At 39.2% G+C, this 24,366-nt stretch overlaps 1 protein-coding gene and 1 long non-coding RNA gene across 2 annotated transcripts; one reads left to right on the top strand and one right to left on the bottom strand.

Moving 5' to 3' along the window:
• Positions 1–2,488: 2,488 nt before the first annotated feature.
• Positions 2,489–3,378, bottom strand: LOC134571636 (gamma-crystallin 1-like). Its single transcript, XM_063430110.1, has 2 exons — positions 3,121–3,378; positions 2,489–2,823 (listed from the first exon to the last, which is right to left on the bottom strand). Exons 1-2 carry the CDS (start codon positions 3,376–3,378, stop codon positions 2,548–2,550), a joined length of 534 nt encoding a protein of 177 aa, XP_063286180.1. The 3' UTR covers positions 2,489–2,547.
• Positions 3,379–17,116: 13,738 nt separating this feature from the next.
• LOC134570797 (uncharacterized) lies at positions 17,117–18,574 on the top strand. The gene is made up of 3 exons (XR_010085165.1): positions 17,117–17,187; positions 17,350–17,961; positions 18,363–18,574. It is a non-coding gene; the product is annotated as an uncharacterized LOC134570797 (long non-coding RNA).
• The last annotated feature ends 5,792 nt before the right edge of the window (positions 18,575–24,366 follow it).

Below are 24,366 nucleotides of genomic sequence, written 5' to 3'. Positions count from 1 at the left end.
AAATTAGGAATACACAGGCATTTTGAATTACTATTATCCGTGCTCTAAAACCTCCAATTATCACCATTTAAAGATAAACCTCATAGCATTAAATATTAATTTCAACTCTTTGATATTGTTTATGTTTGTTGAATATCCAATTATTGTTTTAGTAACCTTTATCTTAATTTGGCAGTAAATAAAAGAAAGAGTTCTTTCTGCACTGATTTCTCCTTTCCTGTTCCTTTATTTCTACCAAGTTTTATATTATGATTTGCTAGCTTAAAAGGGAGAACATGACATTCAGTTACAAGTGTTTATACTTGATAAAGAAAGTCTGAGGGAAAGTATGACATGAAAATAAGCTGCACTATAGGATGAGGATAAACTGCTACTCAGTACAAAGAAACAATAGTAGTACTATAAAAAATAAATATAATACAAATTAGAATAAACCATTATAGACAGAAACTACACGTAGTTACTCCTCTGTGGTAACATATAAGTAATTTAAATAGTCATTTGATAGTCAGATATTAGCTAATAGCCCTCAATTGGACCTCACAAGTCCGTCAAATGGAACTCATAAGGTAGAGCATCTATGAAACTGCAGGAATATTGCAACGTACGGGAACAAACAAGGTCAATTGAGTTATCGTCTCCATATCCCATCAATGGGGAGATCTGGTTGTAACCACTTCAAGGTTATTAGTATACAGAGGAGTACCTAGTCTTCTTAGGAAAGCATTCACTTCTGACAAGTACCTAATATAATGTATGGCATCCTCATGTGTGATCATGGGGAGTTTAGAATGTGATGCCTTAGGGTCACAGACTTATGGTCATGCTTCAATAATTGTCTCCAGGCCAGAGTGATTTGTGTCAAATTAAATGTTAGCAAATTGTCTTCAAAAGAATATCGTGACTGTTTGACAGTCAGGAATTGTACAAATACATAAATCAAAGTCTCTATGTAAGAATTTCAGTGGCTTAAGAAACTTATACTAGTATGTGAAAAAATCCATTAATCCTAGTGGAGTCTGTTTGTTTATGAGATAAAACAGTTCATAATATGTATGATATAAAATGTGTCAATTCTTCCAAAAAATTTCCTCTTGTACCCCACACATTTTTAAAACAACCCACATTCTCCACCAGGCACATCCTGTGATGGATGAAAGTGAACAGATTTGAGATTTGCCTTTTCCAGATATCACCACAGTCCTTCAATGTTGCCTGTTGTCCCGCAGTAGGGCTTTAATTTCCCTTTTGTATTTGGTCTTCCTTATTGTCCTTTAGCATGATGGCAACTATGTTGTGGTTAGTGATTAGACGGATCTCGTCCAAGAAGAACTTCTCTTTTGACTTAATGTGCCATTTTAAGTACAAGGTGGCTGCATAAGCATAATATCTATACGTTGTGAACTAGGGTACAGCTGTTAAGAGCATTCCCCAATCCTGTCAAGTTAATATTTAAGCTTCTAAGAACAGATAAATACAGGTGAATGTGTTTTTTTGCTGCCAAAATACTGAGAATCTTGGATCCCAAACAATATCTGGTCTGCTGGAAATTACCTCCACCCACCTACGTGTAATTTTAGAGGTTACAATACTGTTTAATTAGTATTATCTTGTAAAAGTCGGTGGCTACTAAATGTTGCCTTGTTTTGTCATTTTTTTATGTTTATTTCTTACATTCAAAGCATGTGCTTTTGCATAAACATAAATCTGCTATGACATCTTACTCTGCAGCTTTGAAGTTTCACCAGTCTAACTTAGCCTAATTAAGGAGATTAGAAATGATGATAGCTCACATAAACAATCTCCACATTGAACATGTTCCATTAAATATGAACATGTACATAAATGGATCTTTCAGATATGTGAAGCCTTAGAATCAGTGAATGTTCTGTGTTGTTGAATGCCTATTCAAATTCAGAAGTTTCTGTAGAGGCTTAACATGTGAAGCGTAAAAGGTTGTAGTTAGATGTCCAGGTCTTTCTTCATATTTCTTCCATTATTCTAACTCACAAAGAATCCCTATTACCTTTGACCTTTACATATAGGACATATATACAAATATATAAATATAAATATATATTTGTATAAGAATGTACTAAATTCTGCAAAGAAAGCATTAAAAAAAAGTCATACCAGAAAACAACACCGTAGATATTATTTGATACATGACAGAGTTATTGAAAGAATGTTTTCATTCTTCTTTTATGAAATACTATTACTTTTTTGGGTCAAACCACCTTCAGTAAAAAAAGCTATAAGTATTTTGTCTGTCACAACTTCAACTTCCTGAGGGACTATATCTAAAATATAATATAATTCACCTTATTACTTACTCATTATTTTTTTTTTTTTTTTTATAGGAACCACTGTTATATTACTAATTTATTTACTGAACTGTGGTTTAAAATAAGTGTTTGCATTTTGCATGTAAAATAAAAGGTATAAAACCACAACAAAAATAGAAAATGAAAAAAATAGACCTTAAAGATAATTTTTGAAGCTTTTATTGTATTCTTAATGACATGCTGATTTAGTAATAAATACAACTTATTCGAAATGGTGAAGTCTCCTGAATGAGCCAATTCTTGGGCTCATGGCACCCCAGTCAGTATATCTGTTGTACTCTCCAGGTCTTAGGTAATACTGGCGTCCTTTGTAATTTGGTTCCTCATAGAACATCCAGTAGCCATCAATCACCTGGCAGGAGTGGATGTCATGGGAACGGAATCTCTCATTGACATTAGGACAATCTTCAGTGAACTCCATCATCTGACCTCGGAAATCCTCCCTCTCATAGACCTTTACTCTGAATGATCCATGGTGCTTTACGAAGAAAAAATTATTTATAAACAAAAGTAAAAGATTTGTATAATTTCATGTAAACATCAAAAATCTATACGAGAATATATATATATACCTATATATATTTTATCAATGTTAACACACCTGTTACCTGACAATGGAATTTTTAATTGAAGATATATTCCATAAAATAATGAATAATAGTCAAAAAAAGGTCGTATTTGCAAAGGTAAACTTATAATAATTGATAACTGGAAAATAATGCTTTTTTGGACTGCATTATATTTATGTAAGGTTCTTTTTGGTAAATATCTTTACCTGTGGGCTAATACGACAAGATCTGATGGAGTCATTGAAACCCATCCATTGCTGGAAATTAGGATATTCTCCCCTGCTAAGGTAATACTGGTGTCCTCTATAGTTGGGGTGCTCATACAGAATCCAGTTTCCACTCTCCACTCGAATGGAATTACAGCGATGAAAATATGAGGACATATCTGGACACTCAGAGTTGCACTCATAAGAGCGGCCCTGGAAGTTACGATCCTCATAGAATACAATCTGTGAAAGAACCATACATTTGAACATTTTAGATTTCTTAGTTTATTATTGTTTTAGTGGTTAATAATTACAGTTAAAAACTGTTTCTGGTTTGATTACTTGATGCTACAGATTCCTAAAAACATCTACTATTATCCTGTTCAAATAATAAAGTGTAGGACTTAAACATATAAGTTTAGGGCAGAATTGGAATATATGTTTTTGATAAAACATTTTTTTTTTTTTACGATTGGTGAATTTGCATTCACTTTCACATAATTATAGCAATTTATTATGGTGAATAGTGGCATTCACTAGAGAAAACTTTAAAAAACTGAAAAAATCTTAGTCTTGAGTCTGAAAAAAGTAAACATGTGAAGCATGTGTTCTGATGAATTCTTATTTGATGAGGTGGCAAATGTCCAGAACTGGGTTACGGAATATTATGTTGTCATGTTTCTGGCCTAGATAATTGTTCAGCAGATAAAATTTGCTTGCGTTCAGTGTATGCATTTAAAATTTAAATTAGTTTTTGTTCATTTAAAAAAAGAAATCTGTTTATTGGTTCTATTATTTCTTGTGTTGGCAATATTTACAATATTCAGATCATCTTACCTTTCCCATTTTCAGTGATGGTTGATTTACTCATGCACGTTGTGCTGTTACACAGAATGAAGAGCCTTTATATACTGTTTACCTTGCTGAGGCTTAAAACCATTGAAAACAGTGCTGAGCTGGTTTCTTTTCACCAATAATTAGAATGTATAGCAATTGTATTCTGTATGCTTTAGTATAGCTATTGTATTGTATCTTATATGCTTTTTTGTTTACCTGCCGGCAAAAGCAGTTCTAGAGAAAATGTGCCAGGCCTTTTTAAAAATAGATTATTTGTATTCCCACCGAGGAAAAACTATTATAGGTGCGCTAAAATGTAAAGTGCAAAATGATTTAGCAGCATACAGTGCAAATATACAGTAAAATAACATAGAGTGCAAAATTGCGTGAAAAAACACTCTTATTCACATATACACAATCTGTGTGATTAATCCACTTTAAAGTGCAAAAAAATGTCCAAATGTGCAAACTTCATAAACCACTTGAAGTGATACAGTATATAGAAAAATAGTAACTTACACTGGCAGCAGATTTTCAAATAAATCTAATAATCATATATAGGAACTTAAAAAGAAATAAAAAGCATATATAGTGTGATATTTTCCTTTTTCCTGGCCATATCCATGGCAGCACAACAATGGGTAATACCCAAGCAATGAAAAAAAAATAGGAGAGGAACAGCGCTACACTACTGATCACAGGGGAGAATAGAGCTGCACACCTGAGGGGAAGGGTAACCCTCAAAACTTTAAAAAAATGGAGAGAACAAGATACAACAAATACAGGGTGTGCTAAGTAGGACAATGAGAGATAATAAACAAAAATCAGCAATAATATAAAGAGTCTCTTAAAGTACAGCGAAGACTTGGAGTGTGTATTCTTCAGTCCTTGCTTTAAATCCTCAGTGGTAAATATGAAATACAAAAGCAAAAATTGAGACCAATAGTGCAAAACTGTTTTAGGAAAGCTGGATCACGAACAACATAGAAGTAGAGATGTGCTAACTCACAATTTAAAGAGCTATGCCCAGCTCTAGGTAAAACAGCATACAGTGGTATTTAATACTCCCCACATGTAGGATATAACTGGAACTTGGAGGTGTATCCTGAAGACTTCTTACAGCATTCCAGATAAGCGTCAGCATATAAAATACATAAAAGGGGTAAAAACCTAATGGTGCAATAACGTAGGTTAACTGCAACTACAGACAACACTGAGGTCCTAAGAGTGCCAACTTACAATTGGGAGAGCTATAACCAGCTCTGAGTAAAACAGCATACAGTGGTATTTAAACATACTTGTTGTTCGTGATCCAGCTTTCCTAAAACGGTTTTGCACTATTGGTCTCTATTTTTGCTTTGGTATTTCATATTTACCACTGAGGATTCAAAGCAAGGACTGAAGAATATACACTCCAAGTCTTCGCTGTACTTTAAGAGACTCTTTATATTATTGCTGATTTTTGTTTATTATCTCTCATTGTCCTACTTAGCGCACCCTGTATTTGTTGTATCTTGTAATACCCAAGCAATAACCAAGGGAGGGAAGAAGAAATAAAGAAACCACAGACTCCAAAATATCATATGCAAAGTGTATTGGTACCACAAACCAAGTGACAAACACCAAGACTTCAGGAATCAAGGGTTTCACTCAGAAAGGACACTTTTAGCAAATTGGTCCGAATAACCGGCTCTGACATTTACTTGGTAATGTCTGATGAAAGTATTGGCAAAGGATCATGTGGCAGCTCAACAAAGCAGCTCAGGAGACACCTTGGAAGAGGAGGCCCAAGAGGAGGAAAGGGATCTAGTGAAATGAGCTTTGAGTCCATGCGGGACTGGAGCTTTCGAGGCCTGATAAGCTTGGATGATGGCTGATACAATCCATCTGCTAATGGTAGCTTTAGGAGCCTGACTGCCCTTTCTACATCTGTTATAAAAGGACAAAGAGGCCTGGAGATGAACGCCAACGGGCGGTTCTGTCATTGTAGATTCTCAGGCATCTCACCAAATCCAAAGAGGAAAGATCTCTGTCATCACCATCTACTTGTGTAACTGGATGCAGAGGTGGGAGAACAATTTTCCCATTAATATGAAAGGCGGAGGTGACCTTAGGCCAAAATTCTGGGATAGTACGAAGGATGACCCTGTCCTTATGGAAGACTGTGAAAGGCTCCTTGACCGACAGAGCATAAAGTTCAGAGACCCTTCTGCATGAGGCCAAAGCCACCAGTAAGGCAGTTTTAATGGAGAGGAAATGGAAAGGCACTGAATCCAAAGATTCAAATGGGTGAGACTTTAGAGCTTGGAGAACCAGAGGCAAGTCCCAAGGTGGAGCGAACGGTTTAATCGGAGCTCTGATTTTTAGTACAGCTTTAAGAAACCTGGTCATGTCCGAATCAAAGGCCCATTTGTGGTTAGTTAAAGCCAACAAGGCAGATATGTGAACCTTCAAGGTGTTGTAGCTCAGACCCTTCTCGATGTTCCCTGTGGAAGGACTCTGGATCGAGACATCCCTCGAGGAAGCCCAGGAAGAGAAAATGTCCCAGATTCCATAGTATGCGTTAGAAGTGGAACGTTTCCTGGCCCTGAGCAGGGTGTCTACCACCGCATGAGAGAAGCCTTTATTTAACAGCCTTTCCCTTTCAACCTTCATGCCATCAGGTTGAGGGAGGACGGGTCTGGGTGGAGAAGAGGACCTTGACACAGAAGGACTGGGATTCTCGGAAGACTCCAAGGTGGCTCTACACAAAGGCTCTGCAGGAGAGGAAACCAGGGTCTGTGCGGCCAAAATAGGGCTATGAGTATAAGGGAGATGCTAGCCATCCACATTCTCCATAGAATGGGAAAAATGTGGGGAAAAGGGGGAAAGCATACCTCTCTTGAAGTCACCAGTTGCTGGAAAGGGAGTCCCTCCCCATGGCTAGAGGATCGTTGTCCTTCGTGAAGAAACACTCCACCTTCCTGTTCTTTCGTGTCGCAAACAAGTCCACTTGAGGAAGGTCCCATCTGTCCACTATCATTCTGGACACATCGTCCGACAAAGACCACTCTCCCGGATCGATTCTGGATTTGCTGAGGAAATCCGCAATCTAATTCTGTTTCCCTGGGAGATGAATTGCTGTGAGGCCTGCCAGGTGTCGTTGAGACCATGACATCAACTGATGCATAAACACCATCATCCTGCAGCTCCTGGTGCCACACTGATGGTTGATGTGGGCTACCACCGCAGCATTGTCTGACCGAATCTTCACCCAATGGAGACGAATTAGCGGAGATAAATGTTTCAGGGCTTCGAGAAAAGCAAAGAGTTCGAGGAGATTGGAACGCAAGTTGTCCGCAGGGAACTTCCTCTCCTCTTGCGCGAAGTTGCGTTGACAATGGACTCCCAAACCCCAATGGCTGGCATCCATCACTATTACTATCCACGGAACATCTCCCAAAGGGAAGCTCTTGGCTAAGGAGATACTGTTCAGCCATCAAACCAGGGAAATTTGAACTGACAACGGAATCTTGATGGGCTGGAGTAGACTCTTTGAGGAGAATTGGAGGAGGAAGTTTGTTTGAAAGCTCCTCATTCTCCATTGTGCCTACCTTGTCAGTCTTATCGTGGAGGACATGGAACCCAGGAGACTCATCGCCTTTTTCGCTGAAGTCACCATGCATGCCAACGTCACCAGAACCTGTTTCCGTATTCTCAGGATTCTCTCTGGGGAGAGTTGAATCGTCCCCGCTGAAGTGACGAACAGAGCACCCAGGTATGTCATGGACTGACTCGGGCAGAGATTACTCTTTTTGACATTGGTCCTCCAACCGTGACGTTGTAGGAACAGATGGCAAACAGTTGCATGGGAGGACAAAGTATCCTTGTCGTCCGCCACGATCAGTGTGTTGTCCAGGTAATGGAAGATGGATATGCCCTGTTTTCCCAGTTCTGCGATGAGAACAACAAGCACTTATGTGAAAGTATTTTTGATGTGCTAGGGCTATAGGGATGTGGAAATACACCCTGTTCTAAATTATTATGCAAATTCTATTTAAGTGTCACAAAGATTAAATATTTAGTTTTTCAGTTTAACTCATGGATGGCATTGTGTCTCAGGGCTCCTTTGATCACTGAAAACAATCTCGGACACCTGTGATAGTTAGATTGCCAGGTGAGCCCAATTTAAGGAAAAACTACTAAAGGAGGGTGTTCCACATTATTAAGCAGAACACCATTTTCATGCAATATGGGGAAGAGAAAGCATCTGTCTGCTGCCAAAAAGAATGAAATAGTTCAATGCCTTGGACGAGGTATGAAAACATTAGATATTTCACGAAAACTTAAGCGTGATCATCACACTTTTAAGAGATTTGTGGCTGATTCAGAGCACAGACGGGTGTGTGCAGATAAAGGCACGTTGAGGAATATTTCTGCCAGATCCATGAATCGGATCAAGAGAGCAGCTGTTAAAATAGCATTACATAGCAGCAAACAGATATTTGAAGCTGCTGGTGCCTCTGGAGTCCCACGGACATCAAGGTTTAGAGTCCTCCAGAGTCTTGCAACTGTGCATAAACCTTCTATTCAGCCACCACTAACCAATGCTCACAAGCAGAAACAGCTGCATTGGGCAGAAAAATACATGAAGACTAATTTTCAAACAGTCCTGTTCACTGATGAGTGCCGTGCAACCCTGGATGGTCCAGTGGATGGTTGGTGGATGACCACCCTGTTCCAACAAGGCTGCAACGTCAGCAAGGCGGTGGCGGAGTCATGTTTTGGGCCGGAATCATGGGAAGAGAGCTGGCCGGCCACTTTAGGATCCCCGAAGGTGTAAAGATGACCTCTGCAAAGATAGAAACATAGAAACATAGAATGTGATGGCAGATAAGAACCATTAGGCCCATTGAGTCTGCCCAATTTTCTAAATACTTTCATTAGTCCCTGGCCTTATCTTATAGTTAGGATAGCCTTATGCCTATCCAACGCATGCTTAAACTCCTTTACTGTGTTACCCTCTCAGTAAAGTAATACTTCCTGATATTATTTTTAAACCTTTGTCCCTCTAATTTAAGACTATGTCCTCTTGTTGTGGTAGTTTTTCTTCTTTTAAATATAGTCTCCTCCTTTACTGTGTTGATTCCCTTTATGTATTTAAATGTTTCTATCATTTCCCCCCGTCTCGTCTTTCCTCGAAGCTATATATGTTAAGATCCTTTAACCTTTCCTGGTAAGTTTTATCCTGCAATCCATGAACCAGTTTAGAAGCCCTTCTCTGAACTCTCTCTAAGGTATCAATATCCTTCTGAAGATACGTCTCCAGTACTGCGTACAATACTCCAAGTGAGGTCTCACCAGTGTTCTGTACAATGGCATGAGCACTTCCCTCTTTCTACTGCTAATACCTCTCCCTATACAACCAAGCATTCTGCTAGCATTTCCTGCTGCTCTATTACATTGTCTGCCTACCTTTAAGTCATCAGAAATAATCACCCCTAAATCCCTTTCCTCAGATGTTGAGGTTAGGACTCTATCAAATATTCTGTACTCTGCCCTTGGGTTTTTACATCCAAGATGCATTTTCTTGCACTTATCCACATTAAATGTCAGTTGCCAAAACTCTGACCATTTTTTTAGTTTACCTAAATCATTAGCCATTTGGCTTATCCCTCCTGGAACATCAACCCTGTTACATATCTTAGTATCAACAGCAAAAATACATACCTTACCATCAATACATACCTTACCATATTAAAGAGAATGGGTCCAAGTAAAGATCCCTGAGGTACCCCACTGGCGAAGCTTGGGCTTCGAATATACTCCATTGTCTACAACCCTCTGTTGCCTGTCACTCAGCCACTGCCTTACCCATTCAACAATATTGGAATCCAAACTTAAATATTGCAATTTATTGATAAGCCTTCTATATGCAACAGTGTCAAAAGCCTTACTGAAATCTAGGTAAGCAATATCTACTGCACCACCCTGATCTATAATTTGAGTTACCCAATCAAAAAAATCTATAAGATTAATTTGGCATGATCACCCTGAAGTAAATCCATGTTGTCACTGATCTTGAAATCCATGTGTTTTTAGATGTTTAACAATTCCATCACTTTCCCTACTACTGAAGTAAGGCTTACTGGCCTATAGTTGCCCGACTCCTCCATATTACCTTTCTTGTGAATGGGCACAACATTCGCCAACATCCAATCTTCTGGGACTACTCCTGTTATCAATGATTGGTTAAATATATCTGTTAATGGTTTTGCTAGAACACCACTAAGCTCTGTTAATAGCTTTGGGTGTATTCCATCAGGTCCCATTGACCTTTTTGTCTTTACTTTTGACAGTTTAAATAGAACCTCTTCCTCCGTAAACTCATGTGTAATAAATGACTAATTTATCCTTTTTCTTAACTGAGGTCCCTTTCCTTCATTTTCATCTGTAAATACCGAACAAAAATATTCATTGAGGCAGTCAGCCAGACCTTTATCCTCTTCTACATACCTTCCTTCTTTTGGTTTCAATCTAACTAATCCTTGTTTTACTTTCCTTTTCTCATTTATGTATCTAAAAAAAGTTTTGTCCCCCTTTTTTACTGACTGTGCTATTTTCTCTTCTGTGTGTGATTTGGAAGCTCTTAAAACTTGCTTAGCCTCTTTCTGCCTAATCTTATAGATCATTCTGTCTTCCTCACTCTGGTTTTTTTTTATAATTACTAAATGCTAACTTTTTTTTACTATTTTGGCCACATCTGTGGAGTACCACAGTGGTTTCTTGAATTTTTTGCTTTTACTGACAAGCCTAATGCTATTTTCTGTTGCCTTCAGTAGTGCAACTTTTAAATAATCCCATTTCTCTTGGACTCCATTTAAATTGCTCCAGTCTGATAATGACTCCTTTACGCATATTCTAATTTTAGAAAAGTCTGTTTTTCTAAAGTCTAAAACTTTTGTTTTTGTGTGGTGTGACTCAGTCACTGTTCTTATATTAAACCACACTGACTGATGATCACTGGATCCTAAACTTTAACCTACAGTAATATCGGATACCAAATCTCCATTTGTTAACACTAAATCTAGTATGGCCTCTTTACGAGTTGGCTTCTCAACGACTTGTTTTAGAGACAATCCCAGTAGGGAGTTTAGAATATGTGTGCTCCTGGCACAAGCAGCTATTTTTGTTTTCCAATTCACATCAGGAAGATTAAAGTCACCCATGATGATAACTTCCCCCTTCATTGTCATTTTAGCTATTTCCTCAACTAGTATATTATCTAGCTCTTCAATTTGTCCTTGGGGCCTATAAATCACACCTACACGAGTTACTGTGTGATTACCAAATTCTAACGTAACCCAAACTGACTCTATGTTCGCCTCACTAACTTTTATTAGGCTGGATTTTATGCTATCCTTCACATACAGGGCCACCCCTCCCCCTTTCCTGCCTTTCCTGTCTTTTCTATATAAAGAGTACCCTGGTATTGCTATGTCCCAGTCATTTTTCTCTTTATATCATGTCTCAGTAACAGCGACTAAATCTACACTATCAGTTGCCATTATTGCCACAAGTTCATGGATCTTATTCCCTAAACTGCAAGCATTTGTAGACATGACTCTAAGCTTATCATTTTTTAACACACTTGCTACAGGCACCTTCTGTCCTTGTTTGTGGAGTTTCTCACTGACCACTTTCTTCCGTAATAAAATCATCTTCATGCATGACAATGCACCATCTCATGCTGCAAAGAATACCTCTGCATCAATGGCTGCTATTGGGATAAAAGGAGAGAAAGTCATGGTGTGGCCTCCATCCTCCCCTGACCTCAATCATATTGAGAACCTTTGGAGCATCCTCAAGCAAAAAATCTATGAGGGTGGGAGGCAGTTTACATCCAAACAGCAGCTCTGGGAGGCTATTCTGACATCTTGCAAACAAATTCAAGCAGAAACTGTCCAAAAACTCACAAGTTCAATGGATGCAAGACTTGTGAAGCTGCTATCAAATAAGGGGTCCTATGTTAAAATGTAACGTGACCTGTTAAAATATTTAAAAAGTTAAAATGTTGTTATACGTTTGATTGAAATAGCTTTTGATTTCAGTAAATATGCTGCAAACACAACAAATGGCAATTTTCAGTTCTTTACAACCGATGAAGTGTTTTGAAACTTACTGTGCGTAATAATTTGGAACAGTGCATTGTAAGTTTTTTATGTTTAAAAAAAATAGTGTTATCATTAGGAGGTTTGTTCAATAAAATTTGAATTGTACTCTTAATAGTTGATAACATGAGAATTATGCTGACTGTTATTTACATCAATTATTGAGGTAAATGAGAAAAAAATTATTCGCATAATTATTTGGAACAGGGTGTAGGCAACCAACAAGTTTATTGATAACATCCACTGATTGGGAAAGACAGCCTTCTGTCTTTTGAAGGGACTCCATCTTGAATCTGCGGATATGCAAGTATTGATTCAGTCTGTGTAAATTTATGATGGGTCTCCACCCTCCCGAGGACTTTTCGGTCAGAAATAGATGTTAATAGAAGCCATGAGTCCTCTCTGACTCCGGAACTAGTACAATGACGCCCTCTTTTTGTAGAGAAGGAATTAAGACCTGAAGAGCAAGCCTTTTTACTTTGTCTCCCGGCCACCTTGTGACTTGGATGGAACTGGAAGGAGGGTGTGTGCAAAATACTAGAAGATATCCCCTTCTGATGATATCCAGAACCCAGTTGTCGCTTACGGATCCCTCCCATGCCACACGGAATTTGAGCAAGCAAGCTCCAACACCGCCTGACAGGGAGATGAGCCCATCACAGATTCCTAGGGATCTTGGAGGGTGCGGAACCTCGGGACTTGCAGCCTCTAGCACCATGTTGACCACTCCTCCAGGACTGATTTCTCCCGTATTCCGTACCCGGTCTGTCGGATCTGCTATCACAAAATGGGTAATAATCCCTTTTTGCACGAAAGGAACCTTTGGGCCTGTTGTCTTGAGGCAGAAAGGCCTTTATACCTTCTGCTGCTCATTTAATACAATTATCCAGATTCTTGACGAATAACATGTCGCCATGAAAAGGAAGGGAGCACAAGCTGCCTTTGGAAGAAGCATCAGCAGACCATAATCTGAGCAATAGCGCTCTCCTAGCCGAAACTGAGAGAGCCATAAAATGTACACTACTGTTACACCAGATATGAGTTGCACTGGTGTGACACTGTGCCCTGGCAGGCCCTGAAACGCACAAGTGTGAAGGAAACTGACTGCTATTATTTCACAGTCAAATTTCTATTTTTTTTTTAATGTACACTACTGTTACACCACATATGAGTTGCACTGGTGTGACACTGTGCCCAGACAGGCCGTGAAACACACACGTGTGAAGGAAACTGACTGCTATTATATTACAGTCAAAAAAGTTTTTTTTTTTTTTTTAATGCAAGCTATTGTGCCCCCAAAACGTTCGTGTGTGGGGGTGCTGGAATGACGTGGGCCAATGGGAGCCTGAATCAACTTTTGGCTCCCACTGCCCCTTTAATAGCGAGCTGTGCTCCTAGTGCCAGGCGGGCCACGTGACCGATCACTGCGGTCAGTGCACGTGGCGAAGTCAGAAGAGGAGATCAAGCCGCATGCGGCTCATGTATTCACTAAATTGGATCTTAGAGGTGCATACAATTTAATACGTATTAAGAAAGACCACGAATGGAAGACGGCATTCAACACTAGATCTGACCATTACGAGTATACTGTTATGCCATTTGGTCTATGTAATGCCCCAGCAGTATTTCAAGAATGTATTAATGACGTCTTAAGAGACTTTATTCACACATTTGTAATTGTGTACTTGGACGACATATTAATATACTCTACAGATTTACACACTCATCACAGACATGTTACAACAGTTCTGAAGACCCTTCTTGCTAATGGTCTTTATTGTAAACTGGAAAAATGTCTATTTGACCAATTCGAAGTCCAGTTTTTGGGGTATTTGATTTCCGCTAAAGGTTTTGGTATGGATCCCCAGAAGCTTTCTGCTGTCATAGAATGGCCTCTACCACAAGGTTTGAAAGCCATTCAGCGTTTTCTTGGTTTCTCTAACTATTATAGACGCTTTATTAAAGGTTTTTCCTCTATTGTAGCGCCTATCACCCATATGACAAAAAAGGATGGCAATACTCGTGTCTGGTCTCCAGAGGCACTTCAGGCTTTTGAATTTCTTAAAACTACGTTCGCCTCTGCACCTATTTTACGGCATCCTGTCCCCTCACTGCCCTATATTCTTGAAGTTGATGCTTCCGATATCGGGGTAGGTGCTGTCTTATCCCAAAGAGAGTCGCCTGAAAAGCCATTGCATCCTTGTGGCTTCTTTTCCAAACAAATGTCCAAAGCAGAAAATAATTATGATATGGGTAATCGCAAACTCCTTGCTATTATTTTAGCACTTAAAGAATGGAGACATTTGTTAGAAGGAACTACCCAGATAGCAATCCAGTGAGCTGCAAGTTTGAAAATGACTTGCTATGCTATTGCTTGACTTGCCAAGCTTCACAAGTTTGTTGCACATTTGCTTAAAGTCTGCATTGCAAGTCTCCAGATCAACTTGCTTTGCAAATTTGCTGCAAGTCTGCTACAAGTTCTTCTTCAGGTTAAAATGTTGTGTGCAATGTGTACATCCCACCACAGAGGTCAGTGTGAGGGGCTGACATTCCATCTCATTGCTGAGTGTAAGCTTTACTTTCTATGGTGCTGGCAGCCATTTTATAATCACTTTGGAGGTTGTTGTGAAGAGAGGTGAGTGGGAACCATGAGTTCTGATATAGAGTTCAGGGAGCATAGAAATAAAGGAGTAACTTAACATAATATTACATTTGTGTAGCACAGTTTCATGTATATGCTGAGAGTTTGCTTAACAGGGGCTTAAAGCAGCATGCAATCCTTCTGAGAAAACTGTCTCATTCAGTAGATCTATACCTGAATGAGCTGCAAAGCAGTCACCTTTACTTCCTAAAATAAATTCATAAATAAAATGTTTGTTTTAAAACTTTCACTCTTTTTAACGTTATGTGTACACCTAACAAACCCTTGGAATCTAAAAATTTCCCATTTAATGACATTAATAACTGGAATAGCTCACTAAAACAAATCACGTTTTATTAAAAACGGCAATATTTACTTTTGAAGCATTAACCCCTTAAGGACTGAGCCAAATGTACATGTTTTAATCAAAATAAAAAATAAACAAAACTTGGAATTTTACTATATGTCTGTTCAACCGTACTTCACCTCTTTCATGTTAAGTACACCCACACTTATTATTTATCATTTTATTCAGGAGAAATATGGAATTAGGGTTAATATTTTTTTTTTGTGTAATTTGACCACCAATTTTGGCCAGTGTTTGTGACCAAGTGGCTACTAAAAAGACTGGACATACCCCATTTGCAATACCATGGGTTGTCTACTTTTGCAAATGGAATGCCTTCCTGGGCTTTAAGGCCACTTACACTTCACTGCATACATCAGGTCCATTATTGAATTGTTTAGATACAGGTGAACAATACAGATGTTTAAAAGTGAGCGGTATGAAAATGACAACCTCACAACCTAACCTTTGCTGCAGATTAACTAATGGATCAATTGTCATTATAGAAAATTTTATCCATTCATTTTCTCATGAAATGTGCATAATTGGACACAAATTCAAATAAGTAGTAAATTTCTATGAAGAGGGTTTTTGCAACAGTATTTACCCAGGAATCTGTAAAGTTAGTGAGTTAGATAGTAGACTTATTTTAAAGGACCACTATAGGCACCCAGACTACTTCAGCTTAATGAAGTGGTCTCGGTGCCAGGTCCAGCTAGGGTTAACCCATTTTTTTTATAAACATAGCAGTTTCAGAGAAACTGCTATGTTTATAAATGGGTTAATCCAGCCCTCAAATCCTCTAGTGGCTGTCTCACTGACAGCCGCTAGAGGCGCTTGCGTGATTCTCACTGTGAAAATCACAGTGAGAGCACGCAAGCGTCCATAGGAAAGCATTGATAATGCTTTCCTATGAGACCGGCTGAATGCGCACGCAGCTCTTGCCGCGTGTGCGCATTCAGCCGAATGGGAGGAGAGGATCGGAGGAGAAGAGCTCCCCGCCCGGCGCTGGAGAAAGAGGTAAGTTTTAACCCCTTCCTCTCCCCAGAGCCCGGCGGGAGGGGGTCCCTGAGGGTGGGGGCACCCTCAGGCACTATAGTGCCAGGAAAACAAGTATGTTTTCCTGGCACTATAGTGGTCCTTTAAGTAAAGTTGCAGATGTAACTGAAAAGTTGATGCTACTATATCTTGACGGTGTCTCTGTTGTCTATTCTCTCTTACATTTAGAGTAGGCCCCTCTACCTTGTGGGTGTAAGGTCTTTTGAGACATTGCGCTATGCATACATTCTGTTAATCTTTGTATTTGTTTTCTGTTTTGTGCCACATTTAAGCATTATTTAGCTATTTATTAACACAATTAAATATATTTACAGGGTAATTCACTAAGGACCGACGGTAGCTGTACTGTCAGCCAAAAGGATCTTAAACCGTATCAGAGGTGAGGTTGACTAAGGCTCAGTACTACTATTTAAGCAGTATTTCGCCTGCCTTTGGCCGCAATAAGGCTGCACTGTATGGTCTCCAGCCGTCTGGCTAAGGTGAAGGGAAGAGATCCCTCAACTCATTAAGAATCAACATGGCTGGTGGGGCAGCGCCTAAATGGAAACATTGAAGGACGCATTTCAATCAAGGGGTTGTCCTGTGTTTAAAATACACGCCTGACACTCTGGGGGCATTAACCCCTTCCATTACATGGCATGGAAGTGGCTAATCTGCAAGTTTTATTAATCTATCCAGTTTATGTCATTTCATTCATTTCTTAAATGCATTTTTAATGAAGGCAAGGGTACATGATATATAATATTACTTGCATAATTTATTTTGTGTATACTTTATCTTTTTTTTTTTCATAAGAGTGAGTTACTTTTCTGTGAAAGTTGGATATGGCAGAAGCAAATACATTTTCAATCGTCAAATTTATAGATGAAGATGATGCTCCAGGCATTATTCTACTTTCATGGCTGGCGACTGATTACTCTACATGTTACTATCCAGAGACTAAAACTGACCAAATGAGAGAATGCCTCATTAAGGATGACGTGAGTCCACAGAACAAAGCATACAAGTGGGCAATCTGCAAAGTGCATGTTATTGTGAGTATCTACTCTTTTGTATAGTAATACAATAAACCTGCTAGTCATTTTCTTCTAGTTTGTTATTTGTCCTACAGTATACTTCTTTTGTGTGTGTGTGTGTGTATTTATATATATATATATATATATATATATATAGTTATTTTCTTTGTGTATTTCCAGCTACATTTGCTTTGGCCAGAAGTAATCTTAAAAAAGCAGAGGAAACCTCAGGCTTGGACACTGAACTTGACCTCAGTGAGGAAAGACCTAGAAGGAAAATCAAGAAAGCAAATGTATTGCTTCCTGGAGAAGAGGCTGGTGATGAAGGATCTGACACAGCAAAAACAGAAATACAAAACCGTGTAACAAGGTGTCCATCCGTACAACAATGATCATCTGTCCTACCACCTTTCCCTCAGCCTGAGTCCTTTCATGTACCAGTTGCTGCATCTTCTCCTTTATTCTCACATTTACCTTTTCCTTCCTCAGCAATTTTTTCTAACGTTCCATATGTTTCTTCACCAACTTACTTCCCCCAATCAGCCCAGCTTGTTTCTACTACACATTGCGCCTCTAATAATGCACCTCTTACACACACTTTAACAGATATTTCTAAATCCTGCTTTACACCTTTCCAACATGAGTCGTCCGTTACAAAATCTCTGCATTCTTCAAAAACCTCTTACACTCAAAGTCCTCCAACTATCATTCCTTTCGATTCTGCTGCATCTAGTAGAGCTACACACCATTCTTCCGTTCAAGAAGACTTGCAGCACATTTCCCATTATTCAGGTTTGTATAACAGATATTTTTTTTCTATTTTTGTTTGCAATGTATATTTTTTTTATTGTGTTCATGTTTTATTAAGGATGCTTCATTTACACACTTCTTGCAAAAGATCATGTACTCTTCATTTGGCCCCAAATGCTTGCTGTACATTGTTTTACCTTGATGTAAGGCTAAGCCTAAAAAAAAATCTCTTAGATGAATCTTAAGCCATCACCAACAATTTTGTGTTGAAGAAGTAGAAATTTGAGGTAGTTTGCATAATTTGTATGCTGATTAAAAGGAGGAAAACATATTTTAGTCGTCACTTTCTGACATGGTCAAATGGAGAGTGCTCAACAGGGCATTTAAAGTTGCTCTCGGTAATATGTCTGAATCTTACGGATTCCTTTCTTTTTTATTTCTAGCTCCAGCAAGAGAGAATAGAAAATGGGCAGCTGTTCTGCAGTGGATGGCAGACATAACTGGAAGACTTGAAAAAATAGAGGAAAGATTGGAAGCCAAAGCACAAATACATGTACCTATAGCAGAAGAAGATGACACATCAATTTTTAGTCTTCTGGCCCTGAAGTCTTTGGACGACTTTCAAGATGCTTTGAAAACAAGCAAATCTCTGAAAACAAAAACTGGTAAGCTCTTAAGTTGAGGTGTATCCCTTTACAGTTGGACTCAATGTGCCTCTTTAACACAGTTGTATATATAAAACCTTATGAGTTGTATGATTTATTGCAATACGTCAATGATGTGTACATTAATTTAAGGGAGCAGTTATTTTAGTGCAACATTAGGTTGAAAGGTCCCATAAGAATGAATGGCGAATTTTTCAAAACTAGAGTGGGAGCTAACAAAAGCTGAAAAATCAGGACATGATTTCTAAACTGCCACCACTCCCTCATTTTCAAGCCCACCTACACAAATCCTATATCAAAACTTCAGCTATCCCTGCTGCCATAGTCCTGATAGTTTTCACAATATGACCATTTGTTTGCAACTCACGCCGTCCATTGACATTCAATTGCTGTTATATATGTATTAATAAAGTGAGTACTTCGTTATACAGGAATTATTGACTGATTTGTACAAAACATCACAGTGGCATCAGGGATAGCTGAATGTTTTGATATAAATTGGTACATTTATATCCCTACATGGCAAGACCACTTACTATTATCTCACATATATATTATTATTCTTATTGAGCAATTTGGAGCAGTTTGTTTTTAGCCGCTCTTCTCTGCCCTGTTTGAAATCTATCAGTTCCTGTTGGCAGTTGGTGGAATGTTCGAGGGATTTGAAAGATTTGAAAGCTCTTCTCACAGCATTGTATTGCATTCCAAATTCGGGTCATTTAGGGGTAAGAGGTGCCCTCGAATGCACAATAGGGACAGTTATCTTGCTAATCCCTTTCCCTTTGTTATTGTTATTTATGTTGACAAGTCTATAAAGTTCACCCCTTTAAAAACTATAGCTCCCCTGCCACCTTTGATTTCCTTTCTGGCACAATCAAGATCCCTTTCAGTAAAACTATCATTTTTTCAGGAATCTTACGCCCACCTGGCTCCCTAGTGCATTCCTTTTTAGGCATAGCCCAATTCCTTTGTGAAACTGTAGCTCAAAACCAAAAGAATGAACTGTTGGGTTTTGGAGATTTTAATAATGATTGGCTGAATCCTAAAAATAATAACATTCCTCCCCAACTGACATTAATATGATAAGCCATAACCATACTTTGCTACATCGGATTCTCTCAAGTTGTCCTGACAGAATCCAGTAGGTGGGCGTTCTGACTAACAGTTTCAGTGACCACTATTCAGTGTACTGCATACGCAAAATAAAGGCCACTAAATCCTCTCCCAAGATTATAATCACTAGGGATTTCAAGAAATGTAATCTTGAATCCTTTCTAAACAATCTCAAGAACCTACCATGGCACAGATTATGTCTAATTCCAGATCTAGACTCTGCAATTGAATTTTTTCAGTCCAAACCTTGCGTGTTTTGAATTTCCATGTCCCTCTGTGTAGAGTGCGAATAAGGGACACACCGGCACTGGGTTATGAAATATATTTAATAAACTTTAAATATCTGATGTGTTTTAGAATTTTATCTTTGTTTTATGAATATTATCATTTTTGTATTAGTTGAAATTAATTTAATTTCCTACTACTTTCAGACTTTCAGACAGATGATATTAACATTTGACCCAGCATTGCAAGCAAGACTCCCGTGTGTATTAGGAAGTCTTTTTTTGAAGGAATTCATTTAATCATGTAAATAGAAAGACCTTTGTGTAAATTATATTTTACTCCCCAAGTATAACCATTTGTATAAAATATGGCTTTAATCATAGATTGGACAGACTGGTTAAGCCGCAACCGTTTTCTATGATGGCCACATATTTTAAAGTATCAGGTAACCTTGTATGTACGCCTCATAAGTAACTGAAATTTAGACATATCAAAACATTTGCAGCTAGAATTTCCTTATAAACTGATATTAAGACAAAGAAGGTCAATTTCAATTTTAATGATAGCCTAGAACCATGTATGACCTATCAAGATATTGCTCTCTCCTGGTGCTCCTCCTACCTCTACCAGTGCTCTTTCGGTGTTTCTTTCTCTGGCTCTGCTTCTTCTCCCCAACTCCTATCTGTTGATGTCCCCCAAGGTTCAGTCTTTGGTCCCCTACTGTTCTCTATCTATATTGCCTTGGTAAACTCATTAGCAACTTTGGTTTCCAATATCATTTCTTTGCAGATGACACGCAAATCTACATGTCCTCTCCTGATCTCTCCCCATCCCTCTTGACTAGTGTCTCTGATTGCCTCTCTGCTATTTCTAACTGGATGGTGGCCCACTTCCTTAAACTCAACTTGAGCAGAACTGAAATTCTGGTCTTTCCTCCCTCAAGTTTTGCCACTCCTGTGTCTGTCTCCATCCAAGTCAACGGTGCTACGATCAGTTCCACCATGCAGGCTCGCTGCCTAGGTGTTCTCTTTGACTCCGACCTCTCCTTCATGCCTCATGTTCAGTCTATCGCCAAATGCTGTTGTTTCAATCAGCTCCACCACACAGGCTCGATGCCTATCCCTCCAGGATTATTAGTGTACAGAGGAGTCCCTTGTCTTCTTAGGAAAGCATTCACTTCTGACAAGTACCTAATATAATGTGTGATCATGGGAAGTTTAGAATGTGTTGCCTTAGGGTCTCAGACTTATGGTCATGCTTCAATAATTGTCTCCAGGCCAGAGTGGTTTGTGTCACATTAAATGTTAGCAAATGGGCTTTAGAAAATATCATGACTGTTCTTAGACAGTCAGGAATTGTACAAATACATAAATCAAATACATACATACAAAAGATGGAACTTCTAAGCAGTAGTTCAATAGATATTCTGTAAAATAAAATTATACAACAATAGTGCAATACAGTATTGGTAAAAAGATTATATAGTAAAAGACAAGAGTGGGGTCACTCACAAGCCTGGAGTAATACCCTCATATGACTCGGGCAGTATGCGTCTTGGGACCATTCCAGGATGTCCAGATCCTTCTTCTATAGGGTGTTCTGTGCTTTTCTACCCTTAACCGGCTCAGGAATATATAGATGACCATGGCGGGGCATTGGAGAATGCCCCCATCAAAATATATAAGGGAGATCTGGGATTTGAGATGGGTAGTTAGATGAAGGGCACAGGTTACTAATTTTACTTCAGTCTATCAATATATTAATATATTTTGTACTGTTAGATAGATGACTGATTTGGCATGGAACTTGTGCCAAATCAGTGTTTATGTAAAGATGGTTGTTTGCTAATGATTTTTTTATGTATTTATTTGTGATAAAACTAATAAAAAAAAAAAGAAAAGGAATATATAGATGCCAGGTCAGAGAGGCTCCTTTAAAAAAAAAAAAAAAAAAGTGCTTTATTAATCCAAGTAAAAGTAACACAATATACAAACAATAGCAGTGTATCAGATAAGCTTCTTTAACAGTGTCCAAAACGCATTTCGCCTGATAAAACAGGCTTCCTCAGTTGGCTGTGATGAATTTCGTTGGTTTTCTTTGCTTTAAATAGCCCGCTCATCATTTGGATTTTGGGTCCCCTCCCTGTTTTTTCTTTACTTCCAGGTTCAGTAAGGTGGAACGCAACGTGCATTCCAGCGCAACTATTCATGACGTCACTTCCAGGTGTACTATCTCTATGCGCGCTGTGTGTCGGCTCGTTTGGAAAGACAGCAAACTTTATTGAGTTCGGACAGTCCAGTTCTATGATTGTAACGCATTTACGTTCCAAATTTGGAAGTAATTAATTAATGACCTCTCTTATTGCACAAGCCCTAATGTTTTAATACACATTACTAATGTTTTGTATGCACAAAGCTGGGTACAGTTAATGTACATCTATATGCATACCATACACATATTTAAATGCATATATATGTTTCTCATAGTGAGTCATATAAACAAATTTCATACTGTTAAAAATTATCTTTAAAGGAACACATTCAGATGTTAAAGAATGTCATACTGTTAAAAGAACACATTTAAATTTATCAGAATCCAATGCCATAAGAGAGATATCAGAGGAAGCCTGTGGAGGCGGGCGAAACGCGTCACACATTCATCATCAGAGAGGCGGACCCGGAAGATGATCACGTGATCGGGACAGGCGGAACCAGGAAGTGCCCTTGTCTCTTTGCCTGTGTATATGCTTTTATGTGGGTAGCTTTGTAATCCAAACCCACCACTTACCAAGTAAGGACTTTAGCCTTTTTTTTACATAATAAACACATTTGATATTATTCAATTGGAGGTCCTGCCTCTCTCTATCCTCTATCTTGCACAGCTACATCAAGCTTTCTGTGGACATACTGACTGAAGTCATCTTTAGTGTGGGAACATTCCCTCTCCAGAGGAGTTTTGAATACCCAGAGCCAGGGGTGATATGGCTCTGGTACATTTGAGTTCTCTCCCTCATATCCCCAGCTGTATTTTTGGTGCTAATTCAGATAGTCTGCACTATTATTTGTGTCTCTCTCTCTATATTTTTACAGACTTCTTAGCGCGCTTTTTTGGTAACTATCTATTTTGTATACATCTTGGTTTATCACTGTTTTTAGTGCCTCTTATTTGTCTGTACCACACTCTATAGCACTTACACACCTGTGATTTTTTTTGGATATCCTTTTCCATCATAAAATCAGCAGTTTATCATTCATAAAACAAATTTTGACATGATTGTTAGTAAAATCATTTTAAAATTGAACACAAGTGGACAGGGGGCGGAGCCGAACGCCGACCAAGATGGCCGCGTGAGTCCGGAGCTCCGTGCATGGCGGCTAAAACAAACGGCCCAACTTGACCACCCACCTTACACAACCGGGTACAATCCCAGCAACGATCATGTCACACAACAAAGGAAAGGGGAAAGGCAGTTCATCGTTTTTCGCCACCAAAAATCAACTGAAGCCGTCGGCCGTTCAGGTAGGCCTCCAAGATGGCGACCATGACTCAGGGGAGAGTCAAAATTCCAGCTCCCCTCTACTCACCACACATGAGGGAGAGGATAGAGTCACCCCAGCAATTCTACAAAACATGCTGGATGCACAATCACACAAGCTCATGTCACACTTTCACGCTTCCATATCTGACCTGAAAAAAGAAATCCAAGCTATTGGAGACAGGACAGAACACCTAGAAAACAAAATGGAAACTCATGCAGCTGCACACAACACCATGCTGTCCAAAATTCAACAGCTAGAAGTACACCTAGCCTCCCATGACAACAAATTGGCAGACCTTGAAGACAGGTCCCGGCGTAATAATCTGAGGCTCAGGAGCATTTCAGAATCTGTGGCGTTAGGAGACCTACAAGCATTCGCCACAAACCTGTTCCAGAACCTCTGCCCTGACTTCCCCACCCAAATGCTCCTCTTAGACCGAATACACAGGGTGGCCAAGGCGAGAGCAGCACCACTATCCGCACCCAGAGATGTGCTACTCCGCGCACACTACCACCACATCAAGGAGGAGATACTCAGGGCCAGTAGAACCACCAAATCTCTGGCTGATGCCTACAAAGACATCCAAATATTCGCTGACATATCTCCAGAAACGTTAGCCACATGGCGACTCTTCACCCATGTGACTACCGCCCTGAGAAAACACCAAATTCAATACAGATGGGGTTTTCCCACCAAGCTGATAGTCGTACGAAATGGGCAGGCTACTACGGTGCTCAGCCCAGACGACGGCATACAACTCCTAAGAAAATGGGATATACAACCGACGGAAGCACCCCAGGCACCCAACGCCCTACCTCCCGAGTGGAAACGTGCAAGACATTAACCGCCACTCACGACAAAACTCCGCAAGCTACTGCTGACTTCACATCTTAAGCTTTAAAGCT

The sequence above is a fragment of the Pelobates fuscus genome, chromosome 8, assembly GCF_036172605.1.
Source record: "Pelobates fuscus isolate aPelFus1 chromosome 8, aPelFus1.pri, whole genome shotgun sequence".
Lineage (NCBI taxonomy): Eukaryota > Metazoa > Chordata > Amphibia > Anura > Pelobatidae > Pelobates > Pelobates fuscus.
This window is presented reverse-complemented; position numbering and strand designations above follow the sequence as displayed.